Source organism: Lycorma delicatula, chromosome 9 (genome assembly GCF_047948215.1).
Source record: "Lycorma delicatula isolate Av1 chromosome 9, ASM4794821v1, whole genome shotgun sequence".
Lineage (NCBI taxonomy): Eukaryota > Metazoa > Arthropoda > Insecta > Hemiptera > Fulgoridae > Lycorma > Lycorma delicatula.
In genome coordinates, this window is record NC_134463.1 from 89,307,182 (window position 1) to 89,332,656 (window position 25,475).

Sequence of the window (25,475 nt, forward strand, 5' to 3'; positions counted from 1 at the left end):
TATTAGTCTGGTCTGTTTTTTACGATAGATATGAGTAGCACGGTGTAACCCCGTGCTAATCTTAATAACATGGGCGTAACTTAACGGGTATAAATGGTCTGAGAGGGTGTTGCAAACGTGCATGTTCTTCAGAAAGAGAACAGTATTACGTAGTATATGACTAAAAAAAAAAAAACTTTTTAATTATGTCGTTTCATTAAAAAAAGAAATTGTTAAATCGTAATTAAATAGAATTTAATGTTTAAAAAGCTATTTTATCATTAATAAAAATATCCTAATCATACGATTGCGGAGTGCAAAATATTCCGTTACGATTTATATATACCAGATATTAAAAATTCTTAAATTGTAGAGAGAAAAAATATATTTAAAAAAGTTATTTCTGTATATGTAAGTTGCTTAGTGTTGATTTAATAATAGTGAAATAAATAAAATAATTATAATGCTAACATAACTTAAAAATATATTTAATTTTTAACGATGTGATAAAAAATGTATTAATAAATAATAAATTTGTTAAGAGGGATATAAAATTTAATACAAATAATTATCTTTTAAATAGTTTAATTAAACTTCAAATAGTTTCATGAATGCCATTTTAAATGTTATCTTAATTATATTTTTTAACTACTTACAGTCTATACCGATGATTTTGGTGTTTTATAACTCCAGTCGTAATAAAAGTAAAAAATCACGAACTGCCTTAATTCCGGATCACTTTCTTTTATTAATCCATGAAATTTCATTTCATTGTATTATTGAAATTGGTCTTCAAAAACTTAAATTATGAGTTCCGTAATTTTACCGGTCAACCGGAAATTAAGAATGAAAATTAAGTGGATCATTTAAATGTGCAAATAAAATAATTTAAAAATAAATATATTAGTGATATTTTGAGATACAATCCTGTTTTTGTTAGCTTCGACTAGGCGAATTAGCCTAGAAAGAAGAACGCAAAATTTTTTAATACAATTACATCGTAAATATCACTAGCGCCCACGATTTAGTTAAGGGTATTTTTAGTGAATATTGGGTACAACAGATTATTAACCAACCGTGCACTTATGATTGAAAGGTTGCAACAAAATTTGTTTTTCCCTTATAAATAAATAACAACAAAAAAATCCACCCGAGATTAGACACCGAAGCTTTGCTATAGAAACACACCTTTACTGTATCTGAAATTGCATGGCGTACGGATGAGTTATATTGTAGTATAATAAATTGTTTGGACCTTTTTCGGAATGCGGGTACCTGTTTCTTCTTCAGAAATAACAATAAAAACGCCCATTTTTACATTTATATAACAATAACCAAATAACATATTTTTTTTTATAATAATTATTATATTACTGAAATATGTGCCTTTGTAGAAATTGATGAGTCTTTTTTTTTTTTAAAGAAAATATAATATTGGACGAATGATATCACAGCAGTGGGTTTTCGGAGTAATTTGTCGTGAAACAAAATAATGTTTTATATATGCTGTTTCTGATAGAACAAAGGAGATATTAATTTCTGCAATTGTAGCACGTATCGAATCAGGTACTAAAATCGTATCACATTTATGGAAAGCATTCATGACGGTAGACGAGTCCTCATTTTCAAAAAGAAAATAGAATAGAGGCACAATTCTTCCAAATCAGTGGGTATTTAGAGGGGTATACGCAGAGAAATTATAAATATAATTAACTAAACTTAACCTACGCTCGCTTCGCTCGCTAACCTTGACTAATTACAAACATGATAAGAGTAAATCATAGCGAAAACTTAGTTTACTCAAAAACAGGTGCACGTATCCAAAGTATTAAAATTTATGGTGGCGAGCAAAAAATCACAATAAGAAGGAATATGGCACTAAACGGTTATTAAATTATTCTAACAAAAATTATGTTTCGGAGGTTAATTTAGTTATTAAGAAACAAAAAATATATCGAGTTATTTGGTTACTTATTGGAAAAAAAAAGTGGTACCCGCTTACAGATAAAGGACCATCGTTTTGCTTTATCTCAACTGGAGGTTATAGATTCTCATTTTTATATATTCACTTTTAATAATTATGGTTAAAATTGCGTCAATCTGTTACTTTTTTCAGAGTATACTTAATTTAAGTAGTTTATTCCTTAATGTCGGCTTAAAACTTAGTAGGGATACTTAGGTATATAGCATTATAAACTGTTTTTCTTTTTACGTATCTCTTTGAAACTACGAACAATATCGCAAAAGTAAATCGGTGTATTTTTTTTTGCGATTTAAAAATTAAGAGAAACCAAAGTTATTGAAAGTAAGCATTTTAGAGCTGTTTGCTAATTTCTTTGTACCTTCGACCATGAAAATGTTTAGTTTATTTATTTGAAATACTGAAGAATTTTGTTACAAAGAAAGACAATTAACAGTTTTTTTTTAAGGAAGTTTCTGTACATAATTTTGGTTCGATGTTCCAAAAGTTCAAATTTCAAATTAATATCATTGCTGATAATCACGAATAAAAACGTAGATTTATTTCATTTTTTTTTCCTTTTTATTATTAGTTTTATGTGGTAAATGTTACGCGATCATCATACGATCAGGGGAAAATCGTGTATATATTTAATTTAAATTTTTAATTCGTTTTGAGTAAGTAATCCGACTTTTCATGTAGTCGTGTTAACGAATTCCTCATAGCATACCAGCGTTTCTTTTCAATCGTTAACAGGGTTTACGTTTAGTTCCAGAGAGTTGTTTTATTTAAATTTATTTTAAATGTAAGTCTATTTTATGCATTTACATGGTAGAGCCCGAGGTCAAACCTCTTTTTTATCTCTGTACTTACCTAACTTAGATGTGTGCAGAATCGTCGTTATGCATAATTTAATAAATATATAAAAGCGATGTCGATGGAAGGTGTAAATAGACGTAGATCAGACAATAAATATTTGTATGGAAGACCGTTCGGTTTTTGTGATTACTCTATAACGGAAGTATATTTCTATTTCTTAAGTGCGCTTGTGCGTGTGTGAGTATGTAGGAGTTGTGGCAACGACACGTGCTACATGTCATATGACCCCTATCGTGACCTTTTTCTCTCTTATTAGACAATTACAGCACTAGTTTCACCGTATATGTATATATCTCCTTTTTTTACATATTAAGTAAGATAATTAAACAGATAAATACATTTATTATTTATGTAGATAATAATTCTGTTTTATTATTACTATATTAATGTATATTCTGTATGTAGATTTTAATGTTTAATGTATCTCGCTTGATAAAGTACGATAATTATTACCCTTATATTTTTCGTCGGTGAAGATTATTTTAATATTATTATTTCCTGTTTGATTACGACTATTGTTACACGTAATGATAATGACATTTCAATTTGTTTTTTCTTTGCTTATTCCTGATAAATCTTGTTTGTCGGTGTACTAACAAAGTTTGTTGTTAATCTTATATTACTACATTTGTTGTCCCACTAATACGGAATCTGTTTTTGTAATGTTGTAGACTGTGGAAAGGAACTGACCCTCATAAAATTTGGTATGTAATATCCAATTTTAAAATATTATCTAAATATTATTTGTAAAATATTGCCAAAGCGAAAAAAATCCTTTATCGATTTCCCCCCCGCCCCTGTAATTTATCTATTTCTTTGATAAAAGTTGTTGAATAAGTTAGATATGATACAAATAAATATAATCCTTTTATGTACAATTAATTAAAATGAATTTATCATCAGTAAATTCATTTTAATTGTACATAAAAGGATTATATTTATTTGTATCATATCTAACTTATTCAAAAAGGAAATGACAGTTACTTGTACAATCGTAAATTATTCGTAACATTTGTGTCCTTTAAAATGTATATAGATTTTATTTTTAGTTTTGATGTCTGTCTGTCGGTTGAGATACTTTTTAACGTTATTTCCCGATTGAAAGACGATAACATTTTGCTTTTTTCGCGCTTGTCTTGAAATAGATACTGTCCTAAAATAGATAGGAGGAGAAGAATTACATGATAGAGATATATTAGGGATATTAAGTGAATAGAAAATCAAGCTGAAATCAATTTTGAAATACCTGAGGTGGTGGTCTAGAATGGTATCTGTATGTATGTTGCCTCCAAAGAGATAAAAAATACTTAATAAGAGATAAGACTGTAGGAATGCTTTAAAGTTCGAAAAAGATGCAGAAACTTAATCGTAGCTTCTGACCCTTTATCGGAATGAGTGTGCGCAAGAAATTAATTGTTTATAAAATGTTTATGCTAGGAATTGTTTTTGTATTTTGGTAAAATGTTGTCGATTGCGGTTGTAATTTATACACCATTTTTAGGAGTCATTACCCAAAATTCTTGTTTTATATGTAGTAAATTACCATAACGGTTGTACAGAAAATAATATGAAAAACTGTTAGTTCCACAATTAATCAGAATTAAAATTACATCTGCTAGGTGTTTAATTTAATTTACGTTTAAATTTGAAAAGGTCCATTTTCCAATATTCCTACACTAACCAGAAGTTACATACATATTAAGTTATCGCGAAACATTTTTAAAAAACGACTTGTAATTTATTTCGAATTTTATTTATCGTGACCCATTTCTGGTTTGTAAAATTTATACGGCTTTTTTTTTATTGCTTGTTTTAAGTATTGATGTATACGTTCTGAAATTATGCTTACTGTCGTGCAACAATTACGTCGTTCGAAACATTGTGTCGGCATTGTCCTACAGGAAGTACAGTGTTATTCAATTGGCGGTCGCTTGATTATCATTGCTATCAAGTCTGTTCGGTCATATTAACTCTCTTTTAAATGGTATGAAAACAGCTTTAAGATGTACGCTAGTGTAAATTTTTTTTTTACCGAATGTCGACAGCAGATATTACTCAGCAGGGATATGTTACTGCTTTACATTCGATGAGCTTCTATTATCGCGCTTTTCAACTTGTCGGCGAGCAGAATATATACTCTCATATCTTGCAGTCAGCACAGAGTCGTTGACATTGAACAGCTGATCCCGCAGTACAACGTCTATTGAGTGGGAGGTGAGGTGGGGCCAAGGTCGATCCCCCTCTACTCAAGGGCAAGGCGGTTCCACTCTTCCTCACCACACCATACCGCTCCACCATTTCTCCTGACGGGGAAAAAATAAATTCCCTCCGCCCTATCATCTTTATCGCGTTTCATCTTTATCTGTCAATTAATTTTACTACTATTATTTTATACCGTTTTATCACCTTAACATTGTGTTTATTTAATTTTTCTCCCCTATTATTTTAATACGTATATACTTGTAATGTTTGAATGTCGTAAGGTTTAAAAATAAATTGTTTAACGTAATTATTTGTATTAGAGGTTTTATTATAATTTATCTGTTCGACTTGACGTATACGACTGTCTTCTCAATGATAGTTGTTCTTGGATTCCCATTTTGTAATTCTTAAATCTGTTTGTAAGTGTAACCTGAGATACGTAAATCTTTTACGTGGTTTATTTTATAAAATTTATTAAAAGTTGCTTCAGTTACAGTTTATAGTAAACGCTTCTTCCTTATTCGAGAAAAGACATACCTTTATTTTTAGTACGTTAGTCAGTTGTATTTTATTTATTCATGAATCGATTTCTTTTTGTATACAATTCATTTTGTAGCGTTTTGGGCTGGAGATGCAAACTTTCAAATAACGACAGTCGTTATTTTGGGTGATTAAATAGCCTATATCAACAATAAAATAGTTTAAAATGTGTTTTTTTTCTTTGCTTGAATTTATTGTATTTTTATTTTTTGGGTTTTTTTTGAGGGAGGGAAGTCATTTAATATTTTCTGTAATTTCAGTTAGATTTGCTCGCATTACATCTTTTCTTGTATTATATATAATTATTATTATTAAAATTATTAAAATGTATTAGATGGCTTTTTCATACATCTTAATCTAGTGATTACCATTTGTAGGGACCCTAACTGATGCGTATTGATGTTTTCGTTTGTTTCTATACCACCATTTTTTACAAAACTTCATTTTTGAATTTGCTTTTTCAAAAATTAACTGAAAACTTTAACCTGTTTCTTATTGAAGAGGATATTTTTTTCTGTTGGATGAAGTTATTGATAACAAAGGAAATCCTAAACCTTTGTTGAGAATTTACTCTAGGACCATTTTTATCAGACTACTGATTAACCAGTCATGGTTAAGGCCTCTAAACGATTTATAACGTTGACGAAAATTTGAGCCGATTTTTCGATTGATTACCTATTTTTAATTATTTCCCTACCGCTGAAAGATCTGTGAACAATTTCTTGTTTTAATTAATATCTTCTTATCTTGACGTTTATTCTACAGTATGTCCGAGAAGTCCTGTTATCCTTAGATAAACATACGTGCGGGGTGAATACAAATTTTTTGCTTTGGAATTGTGTATCCAGTGGATCTTTGTGTGGACCATGGTGCTCAACGCACAAGAGCTATGCATCTCCAGAGTTTTGGTTCGAAAGGCTTCCTCCCATTGTTACGTAATTCTTCATTTGTTACATATCGATATTGAGGTACATAGACTTAAATTAATCCCCACAACCCCGTAGATTAATTTACCACCTTTTTCGATTATGGTATGGCCGGGGGGGAGGGGCTTCATGGTGTTCACATTGCATTGCATTGAATCACGACCGATTCCGCGGCTTGGAAATTTTTCCTCTAGGAAATCGTGCACTAGAAAAGCATAATGAGCTGGAACCCCGTTTCCCTGTATCCAGACAAGCTCCGTGATACGCTATTTTTGAAGTCGAGATATTAACCGTATTTCTAACATTTACAAAGAAGAATCGCCGTTCACATTAACTTATCCACCAGTATGTATATGTTTAAAGAGGCACAGGGACTTCTGGGACATGATAAATTTTGTTTTTGTATAAAAATGAACCCTTTTATTTCCCATCGACGAACTGTTTCAGAAATTAAATAAACTATACTGGAGTATTCTTTTCTGTTGTTTTCTTTTGAGGAAATATTTTTTTTCACAATTACTTGTTTTCAAAATAGGTGCATTATAGTGAGGACGTTTATTGGAGAACTTTAATAAAGGACTAATTGGTGTAAAGTTTACTGACATTTTTGAACAGCATTAGTAGTGATGTTAAAAAAAGGTTTGAAAAACTTCTGTTACAACCTTTTCACCCAATTGAGAATAATTAATGTTTTTTCTAATAATAATAATTCATTTTCAGTGTAAAATTAATTTCTTCTAGCAACCGTTAAGTAATATTAAAATCGTATATATATTTGTTTTAGGTACGTTCAAATTTTTATATCCATTTTTACTTTTTAATGAGCTTACAGTAAACTCGCTTATTTATTTACCTGAAGTGTTTTTTGTGTAGTTTTTTACGTTTATTTGTTTTATTTACTTTGTTCTCAGGTTGCCGGTTGTGAGCGAGTGCTCCCAGACTGGCCGGGTGACCAGCATGGCCGTCTCCCGTGTACCCAGTCCGCCGCCACCTGAGGTCAATACACCTGTGGCCGAGAACTGGTGTTACACGCAGGTAATAATAACAGTAATAATTTAGTAATACTGATAAATATTTATTATTAATTTAAACGATTGTTAGTTGAATTTAATGAAAGTTATCTGGATATTGTAGAATGTAATTTACTTAATTTGTTTCGTTTTTTCAATGGCGATGTACGAAACGCTTCTCTCTACGTATTGATAGATTCATCGCCCCATAGAGGTGCCGGATCATCGATAAATATATACAAATATTCACATAATTAGTTGTATTATTTGGTTTGATCATTGTTTTACTATAAATATGTAATTTTAAACACATTATACAATGATTTAGGTTGAACGGTCATTAAATTTTAATGGTATAATTTTTAACTAATAAGACAATAATATGTTCTTAATGTAAACGAAACAGTTAAGAAGAAGTACTTTATAACAAAGCGATTAAATAAGAAGAAATAACATAAGCTTCCATGATCGAATAGGTGGTTTAACAAAAGAAAAAAATAACCGATTATTTATTTCAGATGTGTAGTGTGATTTCTTCAATGGTATAATGATTTAGGTTGTTTATTTTAGTTAATTATCTAATTATTCTACGAAAGTAAATTCTATTCACATGTCTCCGTTAGAAGAATAAATTATAAATAATTAGATAATGTGACCTGTTTAAAGGATAATTAATGTTTAACACCACGTGCCAATTTATAGCAGGATCGAGGGTAAAAAAATTTTACTAATAAAAAAAATAATAATTTACATTAATTTACGTAGCTGTTTGGAATTAACAATAATTTTGCCGAATTCGTAATTTTTTTTATGGAAGTGATGATTAATGAATTAAGTTTACACTTGCATCTTTTTTTTTCCAGAAGAAATTAATGTAACTTGTTTGTTACGTTATAATGTCAATTTTTCCGTATTGAAATAGCTATTAGAAAATATCGTCCGTAATGTAATACTAGATCAAATTACTAGAAAATTCTTTCAAACGCCAACTGTTTTGAGTTTAAAATATCTATGCATTTTTTTTTACTAAATCGTTTAAACAGGATTTTTGGGTTTATATAGGTTTTGCTCAATTTTTTTCCCATTATTTTCGATAAATTCATAATTCTATTAAAAATCGTTTCACGATTTTTATTTGTTAATTTAACTCGTGAAAATTACTCGCTTATTTTATTTTTACTCCTCAGTGTTATATGTGTTAGAATATATGCTTATAAATGAGAGAGAGAGCGCGCGATGGAAAAATTCAGGCTTTATCTAATAAGCACCTCAGATCGGACTTTATGAACAACCATCGGATAGGGAATCCCTCCGATTAGGATACGCTCCTCTACTCTGGCAAGAATTCCCGAACAAGTCTATCTGTATAATAGGTTCTACCTTCACCAAATCGCACAAATACCTAGGAGCTAACTCTTACTTCCCTGCGTATTTAACACGATTATATCTGTTTAGTCCAAAACCCACCGGAACATCCTGGAGATCCTGAAGGAGCTCATCTCGTCCTTGATTCTTTGGAGGTATGTTTACGTAGGATAGGACCAATTATAAAAATAAAAAAAAACAGTTTTGCGCCACCCGGTCTAATAAATGGTGTAAAAAATCGATTTCCCCGTATATTATTAAGACCATCCGTAAACAGGTACGACTTAAAGAAATCCCTTCGCCGTACTCAGAATTGTGCGGTGTGTAGATTAACTGATCGAACTATAAATTGTTCAGCCCGATCCTCACTGAAAGATAATTTTTAAAGATACCGAATCCATCGGTCTAGTTATGGTTTATCATTACCGATAACCAGGCGCTGTAGTAGTTGCGTGAATAAAATTAAAAAATAATAAGCTCGATTGTTTTAATTTAATTTACCTTTACAGTTATTCTCCAATTTTTTGTAACATACCCCGTACACTGATGACCGTAACAAAGTCCAATAAAAATAAGAGCCAAACGGGCTATGTATGTATATCTTTACACCTTCCGGTCGCTTACATATTATAATTTCTTGAACATCTTTTCCGTTCGTTATGAAATGTTACGCGCAAGATTATTAATGTAAAACATTTTACGTTAAACCCCTTGCGATCAATTTAGAGTTGATTCATGTGGGATTCCGGAGATTTCCTCCAAATATTTTGTGTAGGTTTTCGTGATTCGGGTTTCAGCCGGCTCCATTCTAGGTACGTGTGGATTGTAGACCATTATATGGTTAATTGGGATTCGTCAACGTACGTTTTAAAGTATTTTTAATCTGGCTGAGCCTCGAACTGAGAATCTCCTGTACGGAAAACAGTATTCGGTTGTAGCTAATTGAAGAGAGTATATTGAACAAGCTGATATTCAAAAATAGCTCTATCAGTCCATGTTTGTCATCGATTTACTTATATCGATTAAAAAGTCTTTGTTGTACTGGTATCAAGCTTGTCTCCGGCATCTCTGATCGCGTTCGAGACTGTTATTCTTTTAATTTTTTTTCTTCGGAAAACCGATCGATAAATAATATTATACATTATACAGATCATTTCAAAAACAGATTGGCATGTTATTCTGTTGGTTAAATAAAAGGACTGTCTCCCTCAAACATTTGGATTGATGGATCAAGGAACATTACTGTAAAATCTTTATGAAATAAATTGTTTATGAAATAAAAAATAGAAGCAGATATAAATACAAGATGCAATATACAAATTCTTAAAGACATTAAATCACAGTATTCAGAAGACGTTAATGAAAATTATTTGAGCTTATATTTATAAAATAGTTGATTTTAACAAAAACATTTACTGTTTGGTTTGACGTTTGTGGGTAATTTAATTTTAAAGAAAATAAAAAAAATATAAATTTAGTGGATGCTTACTGCGTTATCGGTTCAGTTGTATTCAATCTTTATTTATAGCTGTTCAAAATAAAATATTATTTTGCAAAAGCCGTTCTAAAAATTGAGTTATTTTTTCTCCACGTGTATGTATAAATTGTATAGAATTTAGAAAAAATATATCGATTATAATCTATTTTAAGATAATTATCTTAAAAGTTTTGAATACGTTCGCAGATATTTTTCTGTTTTAAAAATTTACGAACTCCATTTTTCCGTTTAGAAATAATTTTTATCTTGCGCAACGTGTAACAAATTATACGACATTAATTGTTGTCGTCCTATGTGGTTGAGTGCGATTCGCTATCAGAGCCCCTGACCTTCTACACAAGGTTGCCATTGACTCTGTCTTTATTTATTTACTTATTTATATATCGCCGTTGTGTATTAATAATTGCTTAACGTTACACGTAACTTGTTAACTCTTAACCACCACGAACAGCAGTAATAATATATATTATGTTGTTTTATTTTATTCCCTTATTCGTATTGCGTTATCTGTATTCTTCCCACTTCGTGTAATTTTTTTTGTTTTCTATTTTAAAATCAGTTTTGTACCTCCTCCTTCCTTTCATTATTTTTATTATTTTATTGTATAACCTACATCTTCTTTACATATAAAAATGAATGTTTGTTTGTCCCGTATGCGTTTTTATATCGTTCATCCCATAGCAATGAAACTTTGGTTTCATCGCGAAGATTTCTGAATTAGTTTGGACCAGCTAGGTGGCGCTGGGGTCGAAAAATTGTATTTATGGACCGATTCGGCTCATATTCAGAATATATGTGTATATTAGTTACGTGAAAAGAAAAATGTTTGCAAAAACTATACCCGCTAGGTGGCGTCGGTGTCGAGATAGTTACGAAATAAACAAATTTGCAAACAGACTTTCTTCTTCCATATAAAAGGCATTGTTTTAATGTGTGCCCGCTATAGACTAAAAAACTACTGGACCGATTTACGCGTGGTATTTTACAAAATGGTCCGCGTTGTCTGGAGAAGTTTTAAAGCTATTGAAATCCTCGACCTGACCACTAGAAAGAAAGTTAGGGGTATTTTGAACCGACTACTGTGTCTAGAGTGGTTGTTTTTCCAATTGGATTTATTTACATTTTGACTTATATAAAATTTTATGAAGTTCTTGTAACGTTCAGTTTTTTAATGTTTTATCAAACTTTCAACTGCGTTCATTTAATATATATATATATATTTATATATACTTAAATCTAGCAGTAGCGAAGCATTGGCAGGTCTGCTAGTTATACTGTAAACAGGAATTTATTTACTGGAACATAGATTTTGTGTAACTAGTGTTAGATAACCGTTTTAAATAAAAATATTGAATTTTAAGTGTTATTACTTGTTGATAATTTACAGCGATAGTTTTAAGTTTATATATATTTATATTTATTCATATATTTATGTTCAGAAAGAAATACCTAGCACACTTTTATCAAATTCTCTGACCAGAAATAAATAAAACTGGTTTAAAGAAGTGTCGCCCGACTGTTCTTGATAATGATATATATTTATCATTTACATTTTATCTGCTGATGCTGGTAAAAGTAATTAAAAATTACAAAAATCTCAACTTTTACATTTTACAAGTTAATTTCTTTTCTTTAGCGTTTTATTAAAAAAAAAATTACTTGTATTAACAATCAAGGTTTCTAAGAAAGTAATAAGGTATTAAGATTATTCGGAAGCCATTTAGTGTAATGAAATGAAAAATTAAGTAGTAATTAATTACGTTTTTTAATACGTTCATATGGCTGAATAAAATTTATTATGAAATAAAAATGACAGATTTCTTTGTAACATGTTTGAATGAAACTGTAAAATTCACGAATTTTTTTTAATATAACTGAAAAGTTAAATATCATGAAATTATTTCGAATTAGAATAATAATGTTGGCATTTAACGAGTTACGTTTCCGGAATTTTTTGTTATATATTCGTCGTAAGATATTTTAATTTAATATTAAATAAAAGAAATCTTGGGAGGAGATGGGAGGTAGTGATGCCGTTGGTGGGGCGGTGTTTATGGTAGAGGGGGAGAGTCCTATTTAAATTTGTAACCAAAATAACTTACTGTTACATCTTTAGTTGCGTGCTTGTTCTCTTTTCCTTTTTTTTCTTTCCTTCTTTTAGAGTGTTCTACAGTATTAATAGTAATAATAAGAATTTTGTTCTTAATATAAACTCTTAGTCGTTTTTATTTATAATTATTTAAAATAAAATCAACTTTTAAATGTTTGTTTATTGATCTTGTCCTGTTCGTACGTAATTTCATGATATGAAGAGAAACACTTTCTGATTATCATTAATAATTTTTTTTTTTACAAATAAATTTGAGTATACTAGGTGCTACAATAAAGTAATGAGACTGATGTGAAAAAAATGTTACTTAACGTTTTAGTCATGATTAATGTTGTCTCCTTCAAAGTAGTTCTCCTCTGATTGCACACACTTATTCCAGCGCTTCTGCCATTGATGGTAACATTTCTGGAACTCATCTTCTGTAATATCCTCCAAGACCCTCGTTACAGCTTTTTGGACATCTTGTGTTGTTTGAAAATGGTGTCCCTTGACCGCCATTTTAACTCTTGGAAATAGAAAAAAGTCGCACGAAGCGATATCTGGTGAATAAAGGTGGCTGTGGTAGTACTGAAATTTGTTTTGAGGTTAAAAATTGCTGTACTGACAGAGCAGTATGGGATGGCACATTATCGTGATGCAGAATCCAATTATCAGCAATGTCGGCACGGACACGAAGAACTCGTTTACGAAGTCTTTCTAAAATTTCTTTGTTGAAATATTGGTTAACTGTTTGTCCAGGAGGCACCCACTCTTTATGAATAATTTCCTTGGAATCGAAGAAGCATGCATTTCACTTTTGACTTTGACATGCGAGCTTTTTTTGGTCTGGGTGATCCCTTTGAGCATTGCGAACTTTGGCGTTTTGTCTCTGGATCGTATTGAAAAAACCAACCTTCATCACCAGTGATAACACGGCTCAACAAATCTGGATTGATTTCAGTTTGCTCTAACAGATCGCCTGCCACATTTTCCGTGTTTCTCGCTGTTGTGTGAGATTTTCGGGGACCATTTTTGCACAAATCTTTCTCATACCAAGATCTTCAGTTAATATTAGACGAACCGTTTCTCAATTGATGTTGAGTTCTTCTGCAATCATTTTCACGGATAATCTTCGATCAGATCGTACGATTTCACGCACCCTGGTCAAGTCTGACATCTGACCGTGAGGTTGATGGTCGTCCACTGCGGTCTTCATCTTCAACATTCGTTTTGCCTTCACTAAAATTTTATGCCACCGAAAAACTTGAGCTCTTGACATAACGTCCTCTCCAAAAGCCTTCTGAAGCTTACCGTAAGTTGTCGCGTTTTCACCCGATTTAACGCAGAAAGAAATGGCATACCGTTGCGCAATATTTTGCGGTTTCATTTCTGTGACGAGAGACACAAACACGTGTTCACTTATTACAGCACAACTCACGACTGAGCAGTTGCATCAACGTGCCGCTTGGACTAGAAGTAGCTAGGACTACTAGACCAAGGTCAAAGATGGTGTGCCTACCCAAGCTGCAGGGTTGCCACATCTTGCAAAGAAAAATCAGTCTCATTACTTTATTGTCGCACCTCGTATATTGAACAAACGTAGTGCGTTAATAGGTCTCATGTGGACTGTTAAAAAGTATACAACCAGCAGTTTGTGAACAATCGAGTTCGTTCATTTCATATTAAATTTAAAAACTGAATTCTACAAAGATAATTAATTTATAAAGTGAAAATTAAAATAGTTTCAAACTTAAAATATGTATTGTAATTGATTTTGGAAGTTTTAGCAATTATCAAAAATATATTTTTTTTAATTAGGAATGTCGTAAGCACTGTTCTCTGAACACCGGAGGTACTTTATGTTTTCGGATTTTGTTTTAATTATAAAAGTAAAATAAGAATAGTCGTGTAATATTTTTTTAAGAAAGGTAAAAGCACTCGGTAGTACTAGAACTGCCCGGAAGACAAACGGTTAGAGTTAAAAGATAAAATGAAATTTGTAAGTGTAAAGTGTACGGGTAACCGTTGAAAGACTGAAAATTGGGCGCGCATAGGTTTAATGCTGTGTAGCATGCTGGTCAGGAATGAAGCGGGAATACGTAATTCAGTTTGAGGCAGCGGTAGTTTGGTGACAGAATATTACACCTTCACCCTTCACCAGCAAAGGTAAGAAAGACAACAGCCGCCAATTTGAAATGAAAAATTGTAACAAATATCTCTGTCGGCTTATTGCAAAAACTCCGTCTATCTTAATCCGCCTAATGCCAATAAACTCGATGCAATGTTTCATACAGATCAGAAAACCCATTCGATCATAACTGCGTCACTAACTCGCGAATATACGAAATAAAAAAATGTGGACTTAAAGACTTTGTGGTCGGTCTAAAATACCTTGTACGAGAATTACCTTGAGATGTCTACGTAGATAATTGCTAATTAACGTTGTATTTGTGATGTCGGTTCACTATCGTGTGGACAATGGAACGGAGATTTTGGCAATGTGATAAAAGACATTTTTTCTCGATGGTTCTCAGTTCGAATCCGTGTTATGCTTGTGAGTTTTTTCACTACAAACAATTGAAACTAAAATAATTCAAGGTAATTTCTAATTCAATTTGTCGTTGGTATCTGACGTGGACCGGTTAAAATTTGTAATTACGGTTAATTGATCTTTCTAAATAACTCACATTTAAATAAGTAGGTATGCCCCGGTAGAATAAGTTCGGATGCGTGCCAACTACCTTCTTTTGTTTATAGTTAGCTATAAAATTAGATACTCGTGTAGTTCTTCATTGGGAATAGAGCCGCTGGTATGCGAAGTTTAAAGGGAAAAGTTGGTTCATTTATAACTTCCTCCGAAAGCGAATGTAATATAAATAAAATTGAGACATTGTTGTAGTATTGTTTATTTAAAAAAATACAAATAATGTTTTTAAATGTGTTAAATACTCATTGAAAAATTCCTCTACTGTCTTTGTTAATTAGTGTCGTTTGATAAACAATAAATTACGTTATGAAATCGCGTCGGGTTGATAATAAGTTTATTTTTTTTTAAATCGTTTTTCTACCTTTTTTTAAAGTAACCTTAAAACTAGGGAGTTCGATGAACGATATATTACGTAATGCAAGCGAGAGGACGGGTAGTGAAATGTTTACGGTTACTTGTAAAAAGGAAGAGGGAGTTTAGAACTTAGTTTACGTAATACTGTAGTTAGCCTACTTCCATGATCCTTAAAAGTTAATTAAATATTTCAGTTAAAGCCGTATTTCAGTACTAGCCGAATTACCACCGGGTACCTCTGATGTTTTTTCAGCATGTTTTATGCTTTTTTTATATTTCCTCGTTGAAAAATGTATTTTGAACTAGAAAATGTGGGAAAATTCTTAAGGAAGGAGAGAAAAGTGTTCCTTGTGAATGTTTTGACTTAATTGCATTACAATTTATTAATAAGTCGTCCTGCAAGCTTTGAAATTCGGCTTATCTTTTTTAACGGGGAAAAATAATTGACCTGATAAAAATTATTTCTTCTTTTAGTTTTTTAAGCAATTTTGCTTTCATCAGAATTAATTAAATACTCATCCCCGTATCAGTATAATATGATTTTTCAGTAACAATTGGGCGAACCCGGTTTGGAATCCTTATCTAAACCTGCTTGAAGAAAAATAGTTTTCAGAAGTAACGAAGAATACTCGTATACGCAGAAAGAAGTAATTTTTCCGTTACTCAGGTCCGTTATACCCGTTTTGTTACATCAAGCATTTGAAGAAATCTCTTATCCCCGTAGTTCCGATACCATTGTTTTCTACTCCATTACTCTACGATTGCGTACTGATTTAGCCAACATCGCTCGGTCATTTACACGATTCATTTTGTTAATTTATGAATTAAAAAAATTTAATTAACGAAGTATTTGAATCTTATAAGGGAAAGGCACACGGTTCGAATCCGACTTCATTTCATTTTTTTTTTTACTTTTTGTTTTATAATTTAAATATATTGATTTAATAATTATTAACCTCATTAAAAAAAAAAAAAAATACAATAAATAATAGTTCAATAATAACAAAAGAAATATGAAAAAAAAAAATGTAATAAAAGATATAAATACGAGTATATAAAAAGTCTATATAATTTAATAGGCGTGCAAGTAAATCATGTCGTGTCCACATCATATTTTTATACTAAAAATATTGTAGTGTGTAACAACGATCTGAATAAAATGTGGGTGATTGTAACACTTAATAGAAATAAAAATATATAATTTAATTGGGCATTACGATATTGAAACAATCTTTTTGAGTAATCATTAGTAATGATTGTGTAAATTGAGAAAAAAAACAAAATTTACTTACATAATAATACCTAAAAATTACCTGTATTTAAATAAGCCGACTCTGATATGAGCAGTCCAAGTGGAAGGATAAAAGCCATTTTGTAGTTTATACCTCATACACTGGCCAAAATTAGGTTGTATATTATTGTAGTCGGGACTACAAAATCGCTCTGTAAATCCATTTTTGTTTTTTGTACTAAATTAAAAATACGTAAAATAACTGTCATTACTTTTTTTTTAATTTTTTCATTTATTTTTTTCTTGCCGTTTTGTTTTTCGAGAATTATTTTACGTTTATTAATCATATTCATTTGTACAATATTACTCAAACGGTGAACTAAACCTTTTAATTTGTAAATATCTATTTTTAATAAATAACCCTAAAATTTAAAATGATTTTACCCTCTACTTTTTTGGTTTTTTCACAGGGTATTATTCATATATATATAATTTTTTTTTAAACGTATGTAAATAATTATTTACTTTATTCCACCTCATTTAAGGTCAACGACCGTCTACTTTTTTTTGATAAGAGAGCATACTATGGTGACGTATATTTTATATATATATATTTGTATATGTGTACATGGTGTTTTTTTGTGTGGTATACAGTTTGTGCACCGGGTAACACGTGCCAGCAGGTGTGGGGTCGTTGCTCTTTAATGTTGTCCTCATCTGCCAGCCTCCCGTGATTGCTTGCCCGGTTGCCCTCCCTGACTATGGTGTTTCTGTGTACGTCTGTGATATTGTGATGTGATGTGTATTATATATATATATATATATATATATATATATATATATATATATATAATACACATTTACATTTGTATGTGTGCGTTTGTATATGTGTGTTGTCTGTATTAACGGCGACGGCGGCTATTCCTGGCAGAGGGACGTCGACAGCATCGCCGTCGTTCTATTACGGGGTCGTTCACTCCGTACTCTCTTATAGGTTACTTCCAATAGTTTAGTTAACTTATATTAATTTAAGTGTAACGCGCACGCACAATCGGTGCGTATGTAACGTATTAAGGTTATATAGGTTTAACGTTTATTGGATTTGCAATGTACAGGTAGGCGTGCTTATAATTTTATCCGGCCCTATTCTTTTTATATATATATATATATATATATATATATATATATCCAGCCCATTATGTGGGTAACGGGTTCGTTCAATAATTACTTTATCGTTAATTATGATTGAAGCAGTTTTTGCCTCATAAATTGGTAATATTATACTAAACATGGATTTTTTTTTAAAGATAATTTTCTTCCTTAAGTGTATTTAAAACTGATTTCTCTTTCTATTTGGTTATATAATAAAATAATTTGTCGTGATGGTTTTTCGCAAAGAATTAGTTTCTTGTGTAATATTTTGTGTACAAGTGCATGTGTGTGAACCTATTTTTAAAAATATTGCTCTTCATAAAATGATGTTATAAAAACAGGTTAACGGTTAGACAGCAACGGATGTAGGGAATTAATTGAAACTACCTGCATCCCGTTATCCGTTAATTAATATTTTTTTCAAATTTTCTTTTTTTTATTGTAAATTTAAATCGTAGATTTATTTCTTAACATATGATTTAATTCTGATTATATACTATTTTTGTGTAGGTTTTTATAGTTTTCAACATATTTAGAAAACTATATATGTATCGAGTTTTTAATACTCTTCTTTACCATCCGTATCGGTTTCATTTGTGTGTGATATAATAGCTGATATAATCTCTAATGTTCAGTTGAGGTAAAAAAAGTATATTTATTTTAATATTTTTTTAAGTGTGCTTTACACATATAACTTATTCGTTGCGGTTCGTCCTCGATGATAATATGGCTTAAATTAAGAAAATTTGTACATTTCTAGTCTGTTGGCCTATTTTAAATTTAATTGTAAAATTCCTTTTTTCCACTTATTTTGATTAATTAATTTTTATCCGTAGTTCATGTACGAGGCCTGTGAATAAAGTAATGACTGGTTCAGAAAAACTTTTATTTACAATCCAATTATATGTGGACTCTATCACCTTCGAAATAGTTCCCTTGGGAAGCCAAGCAACGCTTCAAACGGTTTTCCCACTATTCATAGCAGTGTTGGAACTCTGGAACTCAGAAACCGAATTATCCTTCAAATGGTCGGTTAAATTTTTCTTTAATGTTTATTGTTCCAAACTGTGTTCTTTGATGTGTTTTTTTAATGTCGGTAACAGGAAAAGGTCGCAGGGACTCAAGTCAGGTGAATAAGATGGTTGAGAAACTACAGGAATGTTCTTCTTTGCCAAAAACTCATTAATTGAGAGTGCAGTATGACAAGGTTCATTGTCATGATGCAGCATCCAGTTGTCTTTGATGGCTGGTCTCATGCAGGCAACTTTTTTCCTCAGTCTTTCAAGAATTTCTCTGTAAACATGTTGATTTACAGCCTGTCTTGTAGGCAAAAACTCCTTATGAACTATGCTATTACTATCGAAGAAACAAATTAGCATGGTTTTGATTTTGCTCATTTTTGCTTTTTTGGGACGTGGTGAGTTTGAAGTATGCCACTTGTTGCTCTGGGGGTTTTGTTTCTGGGTCGTATTCAAATATCCAAGATTCATCACCAGTAATAACATTTTTCAGAAAATCAGGATCGGTTTCAATTTACCCTAGAAGATCGCGGCACACTTCCGCCCTCGTTTTTCTGTTCAACAGTGAGGCTTTTTGGAACCAATTTTGCACAAACTTTTTTCAAGTCAGATTCGTTTGTCAAAATTTGATGGACTGTTGTACGGTTCAAATTCAATTGTTCTGCAATCATTCTGACAGTTAATCACCGATCGTACCGCATCGGCGATTACCGCATCGAATCATTGTCTGATTCGCTCAACATTGTCACTTTTTGACATTAACGGTCTTCCAGAGCGTTGATCGTCCACAACTGATTCCTGGGCGTCTGAAAATGCTTTAAACCACCTAAAAACAAGGGCTCGTGACAGAGCGTCATCTCCATACGACCTTTTCAATTTTGAAAAAGATTCAGCAGGATTCTGACCGAGGTTAACATAAAACTTGATTGCACAACGTTGCTCATCATAAGTATCGCTCATTATTGTAACGCACAACAAGAACTCGTTTCATGAAAAGTTTGTCTCGCGTGGCAACAATAAACTAAAAATATTAATACCTAATATAAATCAGCTGTTCATATAACCATATTTTTAATAGTAACTTTACAATGTTGCCACTTTGGCTGCCAAAAAAAGACTAATCTCATTATTTTATTTACAGCCTCGTACTCGTATATACCATTGCCTATTATGTTATTTGTTTTTATATTTTTCGAACAGTTTATTAAGTTTATATGGTATTTTTTCCCTTCGGTTTAGCCAACTTAGACTTTAGGTCCAACCTCTTTGATTTGTTTTCTCTCTTCATTAACGGAATGAGAAAACGGATTCACATCGGGACAGATGTCTAACTGTAAGTTAGTTGTCACTACATGGAAAGATAAGTATAATTTTTTGAAGCTATTAAAATGTGTTTTTACGCCACACCGGTTTCATTTGAGTATTTCTTTTCACTTAGAATTTATGAGCGACTTTGCATTACATTTCAACTGCCTCTCGTATGCGGCAGATCACAACAATTAGTTGTTATAAATGAATATTACTTCATTTGTCTGGACGGAAAAGTAATTAAACCTTAATCAAAGTAACGTCACCAAATATTAAATATTATATTCATAAAAATAATAAATATATGAAATAATATTAAAGAAAATGCGTGAAGGTATATAAATAAATAAAATCAAAAGAAATCAATAACATTGTTGAAGGCGTTAATTGAAATTTTGAAGACATACCTGCACACGTTAAACGTAGAGGTATCAGATTCCAGGTTTTTTTAAGATAAGCGTAATTTTAATAAATTTATTATTAGTGTATACGTGTAATATTCTTTTTAATAACAAAACAGGGGGACAAACGTGTAACGACTGGAAAAAGTATACTTTGTATTATATTCTGCCGCTATTAACCACCTGTGTACGATGGTGGTTGTAAAGTTATTAAGTACACGCAAGATGTACTATTCTCCATATGTCTACTGAAAATGTTCTTGATTCTTCATTATAATTTGAATAGGAAATTAAAAATAAAAAGGGTAAAAAACACACACACATGGGTTTTTTTATTGTTATTATCGATGTTCGTTAATGTATAATTTATCCTTGTCTTTGTTGACCGTTGAAAATCACATAGATTGGGTGGAGACTAATCGTATGAATGTTATTGTACATAGGGGTTTTGTGAATAATCATATCCGGTCGAAACGTATATTATTGTATAACTCTAATAAATATATTAATTTATTGTTTTGTTATAATATGTATTACCACATAATATTTCTTTTAAAAGAAGAAAAGATATTAATGAAAATAATCATTAGAAGTAAATCATAAAGTAATAACAGTTTTAGAATTTAACGTTTCCTTTTTAAGGTATAATATTCCTTTGTTAATATTTTAGTTTATAAAATCTTATACAAATAAAATACAAACGCAATCTGTCCTTAAAAGTAAAAAGATCGTAAAAGTCTCATATTCGATTTAAGAGATGATATATTTCGTTTTTTGGCGTCTTCATTTCGCTTACAATTATATATTATTGAGAAAGGATATTTTAGTGCAGTACTCAAGAAAGTTATTTTGAAAGTACGAGTAAAAAGATAATATTTATTCCTGTCATTACAGAGAGCCTCAACTCACATTAAATACTAGTCAATGTTGTTTTCTGTATTGTTTTCCATATTTTTTTTTTATAAAAATGATAGTTTTAATCAGATTTTTTCAAACGGAAGGTAGTTTTTTGTTTGCTTTTTTCTAGGTCCACCCCATACTTTACTAACCTAACTTGAATTTATTTCTATTTGTCTCGGAATGGGTAAAAGTTTGAAAATATATTTTTACAAATTATTCTTTGAATTTCAATTCTTGAAGTCGGCTCTAAAATTGTAATTTGGTTAGTTGTTTGTACTTTGTTTTAATTTTGCGTAGACTTACAAACAAAAGTTTAAATTGAATTAATAATCAAAAAGGTTAATAAAACGATATATTGATATATTTTGAAAAAACCGTAATACATGACAATATATTAATAATGCCCATTTTTAAAATAAAATATTAGGTATGAAAAAGTAAAACGGTAAAGAAAATTCAGCCCTAAGAAATTGAGCCAGCAAAATGAAATCGATCTGTTGTCTAACACAAAGCATGTACACAAAAAAACTGTATATTGCAAAATTATAGCATTCGAAAATATTCCACAAAATTCTATACCAAAAATATTAAGAAATACATGATAGGGAATTTTCTTTTACGTTTTATATTTTAAGGATGAGTTATTTCTTGGTAATTTTAACGCCAAATTTTTTCTTACATTAAACTTATCTGTTAAGTAAACTGTGATTTATTTAGCTCTTGGTGGAGGTACCTTCATATTCGTAATTGCTTTACATTTTTATCAATATATAATGTTCTGTAAGACCGGTATAACGGACCTGAGTAACTGATTATTATTACCAATTAAGAATAAAGTAGTAGAAAATATAATAATGGTAGGAATCCAGAAAGGGGATAAAAGGAACCCTTTTAGTAAAGGTAACAGGTCCGTTTAACAATAATCTTTTGTAATATTGCCCACTGCCTCACTAAACACTTGGCCGTTCTGTGAGAAGAATTACCGAACCAAGGCTAGGAATGAATGGGAATTAAAGTACTCGGTCGATCGTTTTCACGCTCAACTGGGGTCTGGTCCTGCAGCTAAAGAAGATAGGACTATAAATACTGTAGGGAAGACCAGTTGAAATCAGTTCCGCGAGATGTGTATTCTGCGAGGTCAGGGTGGGAGCGAATTTCGAGTGCAGGTTCGATGCAACTAACCCACCGGGTTGGTCTTAGTGGTTAACGCGTCTTCCCAAATCAGCTGATTTGGAAGTCGAGAGTTACAGCGTTCAAGTCCTAGTAAAGCCAGTTATTTTTACACGGATTTGAATACTAGATCGTGGATATCGGTGTTCTTTGGTGGTTGGGTTTCAATTAACCACACATCTCAGGAACGGTGGAACTGAGAATGTACAAGATTACACTTCATTTACACTCATACATATCATCCTCATTCATCCTCTGAAGAATTATCTAAACGGTAGTTACCGGAGGCTAAACAGGAAAAAGAATAAGGTTCGATGCAACTAAGTTGTGTCACAAGAGTACACGAAAACAAGAAAAGGCTGGGCGAGTATAAGACTAAGTGAAAGAGGTGTAATAAAGTTCATTCATAAACTGTTAGTTTTATTTGTGAACAGTAAAGGTATTTGCAGTGAAAGAACTCTATACTTGTCTTGTCTATTGTACTATTGTTGTTAATAGAAGAGTACTGGTTAAAAGTGTTAAGACACAAATGATAATATCTTTTGTCAATGGGACAATTTTGCTCTTCTTGAATTCTTCTATTTATCTACTTGTGATTAAATCCTGACGAGTCGTTTAAATTCTGTTTTGTATATAATTGTGTGTATTATTATTGACATGTATGATTATTTGTTTGTTATTGGCATTTAATATTATTATTGTTTCCTGATCGAGCCGCGAATACGCGACAGTATTTTATTTTCACTTTGTCACATATATGATGAAATATTCGAACCGTTTCAACAACAGTGTACGATTTCAAAAAAATGGCCGAGAAGGTACAATGATAATACGGTTGTCCGAAAATTTTCTGAACAACTTTGATGTTTTATTAGAAAAAAGTAAGCCCTATTAATGAATGGTTGGGCTCTTTCTAACAAGTAACTCATAAAGTTTCTCTCGACAAATACTAGATAGCAATGTGATCGCAAACGTTACCGCATACCTGTGAAAGTGGAACACTCGGAACGTTCGAATATTGGGATTAGAGAACCCACATAACACTCGAGCCCAAACATTAATGTTTGTGAAGGACTGCTTCACGATCGTGGACCTTTTTTCTTTTCGGAAACGGTAGTTAACGGAAATATTATCTGGACTTGTTAGATGGGTTTGTTTACACTCAGCTTGAAGAATTACAACCAAAAATCATATTCCAATAAGATGGAGCGCCGCCACATTGCGGTTTATTAGTACGTGATTTCTTCGACACATTCCCAAATCGCTGGATTGGACGTGTAGACCGATCGCATGGTATAACTTCATGTGATTTTTTTCCTGTCTGGTTTCAACCAGGATAATGTATACAAAACTCGTGTACTGAATATCGATAACCTTAAGGAGAGGATTGTTGACGCATTCGAACTCATAGAAGTGGATGAATTACAACGAACACGGCATGAAATTTATTACCAGTTGGATATTTTGCGAGTTACTATTGGTGCATTGAATGTCTTTGATTACAGGTAAAAAAACTTTCACAGTTTCTAAATTCATATAACGCTTTTTGTACTTTAATAAATAAATTATTTTGTGAATATCAAAGTTGTTGAGGTAATTCTCGGAACACCCGGTGTATCATTTCTTATAACAAAAGATAATTCAGATAAAATTATCTGTAGCTATTTTGTTATCATACAACCGTTACATCTTTCTTTTGCTTGCTATAATATGCATCGATGATACATACGTTCTGTATAATTTATAGTTAAATGTTAAGAATAATCAGTAACATGTCATGTTCCACAGATTGAGACAAAGAACAGTTGCATTGGTCCAAATACAAATTTGTACGAACCTATTTACGTATGTTGCAAAAAAGAGGGGACAGAAAAATTGGTTACCAGATTACTATTAAGTCGTGCCTTTTTTTTTTTTTGGTTGCACTCGTTTCACACGGGTGTAAAAAATAGGTTTAGTACACGCGCGCGTAGCGGGCTGGGGATAAGGGGGCTATAGCCCTTGCCGAAATTGTCGGACCACGGGGGCTGCAGCCCCCATCGTCCGACAATTATTAGACTATCATTCAGAGGTTAATCTGGTAAATTGGGTTAAAAAATTCACTTTTAGCATTTTACATTTTCGTAAATTACCACATATCAAAAGTCATTTTCGCAAAATTTGAGTTAAATCTGTACATAATCATCTCACTAGTCGTGAATTTCCTCCTATATATGTTAATATCGTCTGAATCGCCATTACCCGACATGTGAGCGCCGCGCTCACTCTGACGCAATACTGATAAAAATAATTTATTACTGGGGATTCCCGCAAGCCAGAAATTCAACACTTGCTTATCACATTCCAAATACATGCGTAGGCAGCTAGACGTTGTTCCAAGAATCTTCAAAAAGTTTTCAAGTTCTTTTTCAGGTTCAAATAGTTCTGGAAAAGTGGATGAACTATAAATCTCAGCGACGTAAAACTATAATAAATATTCTGAATCTGCCCTCCAAGCGGTGTATCTTGTTTCGTGCGAGGAGATGATTTAACTATTGGATCGCTGCAATAAAGAATATCCGTTATCTCGTGCAAGTTTTAGCGACCTTTCCGGTAACATGTACGTACTAATGAACGCTCGTTCTCCACAATGAAGAGATTCAAAACGATTCCGTGCAGCAAGTCGGGGATGGAAGGTTCAGTTCGGTAGTTTCTTCGTCAGTGTACAGAGATATCACTGTTAATCCTGATGAAGTTTTAGATATTATGGCGAGAGAAAAAAAACCGACGATTAGCAATCTAATAA

The 25,475-nt window shown here is 31.7% G+C and overlaps 1 protein-coding gene across 3 annotated transcripts in view; it reads left to right on the plus strand.

Annotated features, from left to right (window-relative positions):
- The window catches only part of rdx (BTB/POZ and MATH domain-containing protein rdx), a 524,123-nt gene that overhangs the window by 464,922 nt on the left and 33,726 nt on the right, over positions 1-25,475 (plus strand). For all 3 annotated transcript variants that reach the window (XM_075374842.1, XM_075374840.1, XM_075374841.1), the window contains one exon: positions 7,398-7,521. In XM_075374842.1, coding sequence (XP_075230957.1) covers positions 7,444-7,521 — 78 coding nt within the window. In that variant the 5' untranslated portion in view covers positions 7,398-7,443. The remainder of the gene's footprint in view (positions 1-7,397; positions 7,522-25,475) is intronic.